Genomic DNA, 8776 nt, shown 5'->3' on the forward strand with positions numbered 1-8776 from the left:
TGGTGCTGGGGGATTGAACCGCGGTCCCTGTGCTTTGCTAAGCTTGTTCTAAGTAGGTGCTTTAGACCACTGAGCCATCTCACCAGCCCCTCCCTTCATCTTAATAGTATCTAAGTCAAAACTACATTTTGAGAACTACAATACTTAAAGACACACAAACACACACACACAGAATGTAAAAGATAGGAACCCCATCAAATGTAATTTAATGTTAAGCAACATAGAAAAAAGTGAATCAGGAAAAAAAATTGCTTTAAAGAATAAGGAATGAAGATATTTACCTTGCAATGTTTTTTAACAAGCAAGACAATTTCCAGTAATTCAACGGACTTTAAAGTTTCTATTTCCAAATTGAGAAGGCACAAAGCTAACACAGATGGCTACCAAAGAAAGAGAAAAATAAATTCAATATTTAACAAATATTTTTAAATACTTAAGTTTTTTTTTTTTTAATTCAAACATATAAACAAAAAATAGACCTACTTTTGCTTTTGAAAACACAAGTCGGCAACTGCAAGCTTTCAACTGAGCTTCTAGTTTATCAAGACTCAGTATTTCTTTCCTATACAATACAAAGAAAATGCAAAGATTTAAACAATTTAAAGACTCATTTGAAGTCCATGTTGAAAGTGTAAACAAAGTAAAAACACAGATCTTATTGACATTTACTGTTAGTTATAATAACCCTCAAGTAAAAAGCTTTTATATTTAATCCCACTGACCTTTCTGAAGTATGACAAAATACAATAGTATGGTATAAGTGCAAAAAGTTTAAGGCAGTAGTTGCTTCTAATTCATAGTGCAATTTTTCTGAAATTATTTTTTCCATCCGTTTTATGTCAGAAGCAGTACATTTACACTGACTAATCCGGATCACATCATGAATGGATGGAATATTGCATTCTTCTTCAATTACTCTACCAGCCAGCAAAAAGCAACAGACCCCAATACAAGATAAATGTTTCGGTTTCACCTGGAAAAAAAAAAAGAACAAAACAATTCTTTTAACAACCATTACTCAGTTTTAGAAAAGCAGAAGTTCAAAAGAATATTGGAAAGAAACTTCTACTCTTAAGACAGAATACTATCAAGCTACTTTGAATATATGTATTTGTCCTTACCCACAATTACACTCATTTTTACATTGTAGACCTTCTTGATTTCCCTTAAAATAAAAAAGGTTTTGTGAGCCTTTACATTACTTAAACTCAAATATGCAGACTAAATAAGAAATTCATGAAGGTTTAAAAGCTGGACTTCTAGCAGAATTTTTGTATTTCAGACTTACAAAATTTGAAATAGTATGATCTCTCTAAAAGCAAATTGTCTTCCAACACCCAAAAGAATTACTTTGGATATAGAAACAGTGTTTTGGGGGCAGGGAAGATAGCTCAGCGTTCTAAGCATCTGCCTTGCAAGCACAAGGACCCAGGTTTGATCCCCAGTACCGCATGCCATGCTGGCCCTGGAACCAGGTGTGGAGGCACACGCCTATAATCCCAGCACTTGGGGAGGTTGACACTGGAATATCACTATTAGTTCAAGCTGCATAGTGAGATCCTGTACCAAATAAATAAAAGGTTAAAAAAAAAAAAAAAAGAAAAACAGTGCTTCCTACATTTTATCTTTGTCTGCAGAAATCCACTTTAATGTATTGTTGCACAAGAGAAAGGAAACGTAAGTTTGGGTAGCCTGTGGGACACATGTGAAGTTGCCAGGAAGATGGCTACCCCTTCTTCTCAGTGCCCCAACACTGACCTCACAGCCAAAAGCAATTTTACTGACAGAGGAGCTACCACATTTTCCTAATAGCTGCTGGTGATTATTAATGAGACTGTGACTCTGCTTTGAAAAGACAAAACAGGCAATGAGTTGCCTTCAATATAATTTTGTATTTCATCAGTCATGTTTCAGTATTAACAACACATAGGCTCCAATGGAAACAAGAAAAAGCCTTATTTCTGAAGATTGTATACATATGTACTAAGAACCTAAAAAAAAGTAGTCTTCCTTTTGTTACATCTTCCAAGAGAAAGTATTTAAGAGGTACAGCAAAACCTACTTAACATAAAAAATATACTTAATTTTGTAGTCTGAGTCTGGCACTAAGCATCACAGTTCTATTATAAAGGTTTACATATATAACAGGCTATTAGACTCACTTGATAAATATTTATTGAACCCTATATATACATATGGGCATAGAAAAATAAAGTTGCATTTTAAAAATTGATTAAATACCTTCATAAGAGCCAAAAATCTGTCCAAAATATTGACAGCCAGGACAAAAGTTTCAGTGCAAGATCCAAAGAAGTTAGTTATACTTCTTAAATCTTCTACTTTGGCATTTCTCAATCTTGAACACAAAGTGTTATCATTCTGCAACAAAAAAACCATAAATAAAATTTTATCATTTTCTTAGAACTAGATGAACAGTACACAATGAATAAAGTATCCCCTTCTTCCTCTGGATTTTCAACAATATGGAGGTAAAGAAGTTATCAGTTAACTAAAACTATACATCTGTTTTTTATATAACTGTTATACAACTGTGCTTTTTTAAATACACATCCTGAAAAGATTTAACCATGAATATTTGCCATATTACAGAGTTACAGCATAACTCGATTCCCTTGGAGTAAAAAGTTTTTATTTCCTAAAATCATTTAAGATCCTACTATAAATACTTCAGAGGCAGAGCAAAGGAAAGAAGCTGGTCAATTCCCTATAAGTCTCCCACCCAGCAGCTGCAGGTTAAGGGTGCCAAAATTCGAAGAAATATCTCTCTATATTTAAGTCCGTTCCTGCTAACAAAAGCACAGCCATGTATAGTACTGAGATAATCTTAGCTGTTCAGGAAGTCTAAGTTTGCTATTTAGGGGTTCTGCGGGCTTTAGTATTGATTCAACTGGGGGCGGGGATGAGGGGTGAAGAGCAATGCCTCCTCTGAGACCTCAGGTGCTGGGGCAAGTCACCTGTGGGCAACTCACCTCTGGGGTAGTCTCTATCAAGCTCAGCCCTTTTTCTCGAGGTTGGAATCTCTGTTCTTGTTCTAGATAGAAGCTCAACAATCCAAGAAGCTGGACCCCTTCAGGACTTGCCAAGTACTCCGGCCCCAAATCTTTCATCTGCAGCAAACATAACACAAAACGGGTAAGAGGTAACAGGAATGACAGGGACCGGGAGTAGGCAGAAACGAGCTAGTGGGAATACCTCCAGCGAGAGGCGCCCCAGCACACCACGGCGAAGAGCGGGTGAGGGGATCGGTCACGTCCACGAGTCCCAAGAGACCCTCCCCAAGGCCGAGGAGGTGTGGCAGGGGGCGGGACCTGGCCACGTCTGCCAGCCGGCGCCGGCTCCAACCGGCCAGCCCCAGTCGATGGCGGCTCACAAACTGGGGGGTCCCACGGTCCGCCGCCTCCCGCCCCTCACTCCCAAGCCAAGCGGGAGGGGGACAGTTTTGGCCCCGAGGGTAGCGATGGCCCCAGGTGGGGGGCGGCGCGGCATAATAGCGGAGGAAGGAGAAAAAGTCTCCGACTGAACAAAGAACAGGAAGGAGGAGACCCGGAGCCCCGCCCCGTAGTCAGGGCCCCAGGCTCGCACTAGGTTTCCGAGTCCGAGAGGCAGCCGACCCCATCCGGAAAGCGGGGAACCGAGAGGGTAACTAGTGCAAGCCCCCGCACACCACCATCACCAAGGCCCGGAGTTCCCCTCGAATTGGGGAACCGAGGCGGACAACGCGAGTAGCTACGCCAGAGCAGTCGCTGAACGAAGACGGAGCCAGATCTCCCACCGCGGCTCCCGGTCGGCGTAGTTGGGCGACCCTGACTCCCGGTCGGGGCAAACAAAGCACCTGAGTCGCCCCGCCCCGCTGGAGATCCCGGGCCCCGAACTCACAGTGCCCGAGACGCGCCCCCGCCGGCGCCCGGCTGCTCTGGCCCTAGGGGACAGGGCGTCTCCAAGGTCCAGCCCAGCCGTTCAGCGTAGCCCGGGGCCCGGCATCCGACTCTCCCTGCCGCCGCTGCCTCGGCCTCACAGCCGCGGGCTCATGGTAGAGCCCCCTCCGAAGGGCAGTACGCCGGCTCCACACCCGCAGCCTGGCCGGCCAGTGTTTTGTTTTGAGTTCGCTACGCCCCCAAGGGGCGGGGCACGTGACTTTCCGCGGAGGGATCCACGGCGGCCACAGACCATGAAAAAGAGTCCTGCCATCCGGCTGCGGCGTCGGCCTCTGTGACTGTGACCCAACTGGGCCGTCCACCTTCTCTCAACCCTCGACGGGGCGTGTGAGCTGGGAGTCAGGTTTATTCTGCGATGGATCGGCAGGTGAAGGAAGGAAAGCAAGAGAATAAGGAGCGGAAGGACACTGGGTTCGCTCGCTTTGCTCCGTTTAAAGGTCTCAGATTTGTTTTGCTTTCGCTGTTTTGAAAAGGCCGCCCAAAGATGTAGACTCTCTGATTGGATATAGGTGGGGGCTAGAGGAAAAGGGCGGATCCGATTCACCTGAGAATGTGGATTGGCTAGTTGACCGGCTTTTAAGGCTTGTGATTGGCTCTCGCTGCGGCCTGCGCCTCCATTTTCCTCTGGGCCTTAGCAACGCTGGGCTCTGCATTGCGCTTGCTCGGTGGGGGCTGGGTAGTCACTGGGTTACCTGCCCGCGTGTCTTCCTTTTTCCTCTTCACTAACCTGGGTCTGGCCCACGTAGTAGCTGTGCTCCGAGCGCAAGGGGCAGCTGGAGCACTTTTGAGACAACTGATTCTGCCAGAGGAAAGCGTTGTGTGCTCCTTTATGTTGTTCTGCAAGTCAATTGCGTTAACCAATTGAGTGACGGAACATCTTCAGCTTGCTTACAGAAATATGCAGAAGTAAAATGCTGTCGTGTTTTGATACTTTAAACTTTTTTCAACCATGGAGGAACGAGAGTAGATGAGACAAGATGGGCAACGGGTACATAAAGTTTCATTATGCTTTTCTCTTTGTACGTTGACTTCCGTAATTAAAACTAAATAAAAAGGAAGATCTTTCAGAAATACCTGCACATTGATGAGCACACTTAAACGTCTGGTGATTATAACAACATTCCTCCGGAGTTGTAGTTGTGCTCTTGTTTTAATGAAGGCTCCTTGGGTTTTGGGTCCCTCATAGATTATCATTTATTGACCTTTATAATTAGTGTCATCATTAAAGTTGACACCTCTCCCAAGGCAGGGAAAAAGTTTGCAAACCAAGTTTTTCTGCCTTAGACCACCAGAAAAACTTTCACACCGAATCTCTGGAGCAAAAGCCGCTAGCATGTTGATGGTTTACTTTCTGCTTCCACGGTCCTCACCGTCTGCCAAACAAATCTGTGAATAGTACATAACTGAATTCTAAACAGCACCTAGGAAATCATGTGTCTGCTCTTCTGTGTTTACCTGTGAAATATGGAGAGGCTTTTAACAGCTTTAGCGACCTGGCTCTTTTCCAAAGCAGCTAAGGAATTGTAGAAAGAGGTCCCTTTACACAGTTGCCAGGGGACACAGACTGCCTGGAGCATAGAGCACCTGGGAGAAGTGACCCTGGAAGACTTGAGAGGTGTGACCCTTAGGGTTTTGGAAAATAAAGCTAGCAGAGTTTCCTTACATATTTCCTTATTCAGTCTTTGTTTGATCTTTTAAACATTAAACTATTGTTTTTATTTGATACAATCTTCTGGCCAGAAATTCATTATAATAAACACAAACATCTAAGTTGGAGAACAGAATATTAGAATTTAGATGACAGTTGACATACAAAGGATGAAGAGACTCAGTCATCTATCTGTCATAGATCAAGCAGCTACAGGAAAATATACCATCAAAGAAAAATTTATCACTAAAACATGAAAGAGACTGAAGGATTTCATTTGTTTTAAGTTAAGATAAAGGTAGAAAAGGAACATAAACTATAAAATAAGTGATGTGAAGTAAGAAATAAAATCATGGGTAGGAAATTTTTTAAAATAGTAATATATAAGACCAAAAGGAAAAGATTTAAAGTTGTTCTTTGCTTAAACCACTTTAAAATAAAGTTATTTTTTAAAAACTATACCATACTTTGGAATTGGCAGCTTATGTATCCTTTTCCAGACACTGGCTTGAACAATGGGTGGCGATCTGTAGGGGTGGGACAAGAAGCTCAGTGTGGGGCTGAACTTTGCTTTTCACAGCCCTCCCTGCTCAGAGATTGAGGGGTTGTACAAGGAGGAATCCTTTGTCCATTTTAGCCTACTGCCTCTTCAAAGAATAGCAATTAACTTAAAATATTGGTTCAATATTTACATAATCTTTTATTTTTCCTAAGCTCCTCCTCTTAAAAATGATTAGATTCTGAGGGAAGGAAGAACTGTGCAAGTTTTCTCAGTGGATTTATTGTTCATTTATCTTTTTTAAATATAATAATAGTTTTCCTCCAGAGTTTTTGTCCTTATCACCTTGACTTCTGTGCTAAAACTGTAGGTGTCGTTATTAAAAACTCACCCCTTAGACTAATTAGATTTAGCTACAGTTTAGCATTTCCTGGACCATTTTTGAGAGGGACTTTCCTATAACATGTGCTTATATTAAATGAAGAAATAAAAAATAAGGAGCCCCCAAGAAGGGTTTTGAGGGATTGTATTTCCTGTAAGATCTTGGGTTTCCTACAGCACAGTAGTGGGGTGCAATAGGGTTGGACACCCCAACTCCAGTAGCCCCATTAAGGCCCAACACAGAACTTGTTGTCTGCAATGACATCTGAGACTGAAACTAGAAGGTGGGGACAAAAAAAAAAAAAAAAAAAAACGGGAATGAGCTGTGAGGCTCAACTTTCTTGCCTAAGGAGGAAAAATTTAAACCCATAGCTAGGTCTACTTCACATGTAACAACTAAAAGCCAGTATTTATGAAAGTAGTTTGTTAAACACATCCAAGCTGTTAGGATTTTTTCACTATGCTGTTACTTCCTAAGGGGATCAGGGCATCTATTTCTAACCCCATCAAAGAAAGCTGTTGGAAAACAGCCCCTAAAGGAAGGATTTGTAAAACTGATTAGAACCCACACTGTCTTCCCCCTTTCTCACTATTTCTGGCCCCAGGCCTGGGTTGTTTTCTATCTTTGAAAGCAGTTTGCAGCCCCAAACTTCCTGCTTCCATTAACCCTGCCTTGAGAGCCTACAAGGGAAAATGGAATTCTTGTCCTGAGAGAGGAACAGGAAAGGTATATGCCAACCCAGGGCACCATCTTAAATGATTCAGATTTTTCAATCCAGAAATCATTTTTTAATCTGAACCTGGAAAAAATAAAATAATATATATGTCAGACAATTCCTTTCCTCAAGTACCAGCAGAATAAATCAGCGAGGCACCTCAGATAGTCTCCTTTCTGACTTTCTCAGGTCTAAGGCCTTCTCAGGTCTGAAGTCCACAAGTCCATTGTATTACAATGTACTTACTATATAGGTATTGTATTGCTACTGTTAATCACAGAAGCATTGCTTCTTTCTGGATTTTGGTTTTTTTTGTTTTTTTTTTTGTTTTTGTTTTTGTTTTTTTCAATCTATGCAAGGGTTAGTAACAATCACAACATTGGCAGTTACCAGATACTAACGTCCCCAGCCAATTATGGGAACTATCCACACTAAAGAAACCAAGACTTCAATAAGAGAATCAGTTTTACTGAACAGCTGATTTAGCCCCTCCCAGCCCCTCGCAGAACTCAGCACTCATTGGACTCTATGACCAACATATAACTTTATTATCTAAAGTCCTTTCTATTATGCTAAAAGTCAACTGAAATGAAATGAAATAGCTCTGACTGGATGTGGACTGGATGGCAAAGGCATGTGCAGTAGAGAGTATAGCCCTTGGGCTGGGGAGATGGCTCAGTGGTCTAAAGCACCTACTTAGAACAAGCTTAGCAAAGCACAAGGGAACGCGGTTCAATCCACCAGCACCACATGCCAGCCAGCCCCGCCCCCTAGTGGGCTGAACTGGCCACACACACACACACACATAAATAAAATAAAAAAAAAAAAAAAAAGAGTATAGCCCTTCCTGAGATCAGAGCTGATTATCTCAAGGTTGTCAATCTGCCCAAAATACACATTTTTTTCTTCCTCCCCTCTTTGTTCCCTTCCTCTTCCTTCTTTCTTTCTTTCACAAGCTCCTCCTATTGTGCCCAGGCTGGTGCTAAACTCCTGCATTTAAGCATCCTCCTGCTTTAGCAGAGGGCCCCCAAACAGCTGAAGCTAGGGACCCATGCCAGCGTCCAAAATAAATGTATTTTGAGTGGCCCTGACTGTGTTCTAGAACATTGTACACTGTATGTATGCAATGTATTATTTTATAATTTGTTCCAAAAACCATAAGGCAGATATTTTCTGACTTTTCTTGACATCATACTGCTATATGAAGTTGATGCTTTAGCAAAGAATCATTTAAGAGACATCTGTTGAATATATCATCTTATTACCAAAAGAAGTTTTACTGTCTGTAAAACTAATGATCCCTTATTTTGTGTGTGTTTGTAGGGGCCTCGGTGTCTTCTAGTCTATTCCATTGATCCTCAGGTCTATTTTGATGCCAGTATCATGCTGACTTTATCACAGTAGCCTTGTAGTATAATTTCAAGTCAGGAATGGTAATGCCACCTGCCTTGTCTTTATTGCCCAGAATTGCCTTTGATATTCTAGGTCTTTTCCAGTTCCAGATAAATTTTAGGAATGATTTCTGTATGTCTGTGAGATATGTTGGTGGTAGCCTGATAGGGATTGCATTAAATCT

The 8776-nt window shown here is 42.0% G+C and overlaps 1 protein-coding gene and 1 pseudogene across 1 annotated transcript in view; one reads left to right on the forward strand and one right to left on the reverse strand.

Annotated features, from left to right (window-relative positions):
• Window positions 1-5572, reverse strand: part of Ccng2 (cyclin G2) — a 30469-nt gene extending 24897 nt beyond the window's left edge. Inside the window, exons 1-6 of the mRNA XM_004647419.2 lie at window positions 3898-5572; window positions 2991-3128; window positions 2242-2379; window positions 723-973; window positions 484-562; window positions 282-380 (exon numbers count right to left, since the gene is read on the reverse strand). Coding sequence (XP_004647476.1) covers window positions 282-380; window positions 484-562; window positions 723-973; window positions 2242-2379; window positions 2991-3128 — 705 coding nt within the window. The 5' untranslated portion in view covers window positions 3898-5572. The remainder of the gene's footprint in view (window positions 1-281; window positions 381-483; window positions 563-722; window positions 974-2241; window positions 2380-2990; window positions 3129-3897) is intronic.
• LOC101560997 overlaps window positions 4312-8776 on the forward strand; it is a 17803-nt pseudogene continuing 13338 nt past the window's right edge.

This window comes from Octodon degus, unplaced genomic scaffold, assembly GCF_000260255.1.
Source record: "Octodon degus isolate 3935 unplaced genomic scaffold, OctDeg1.0 scaffold00305, whole genome shotgun sequence".
Lineage (NCBI taxonomy): Eukaryota > Metazoa > Chordata > Mammalia > Rodentia > Octodontidae > Octodon > Octodon degus.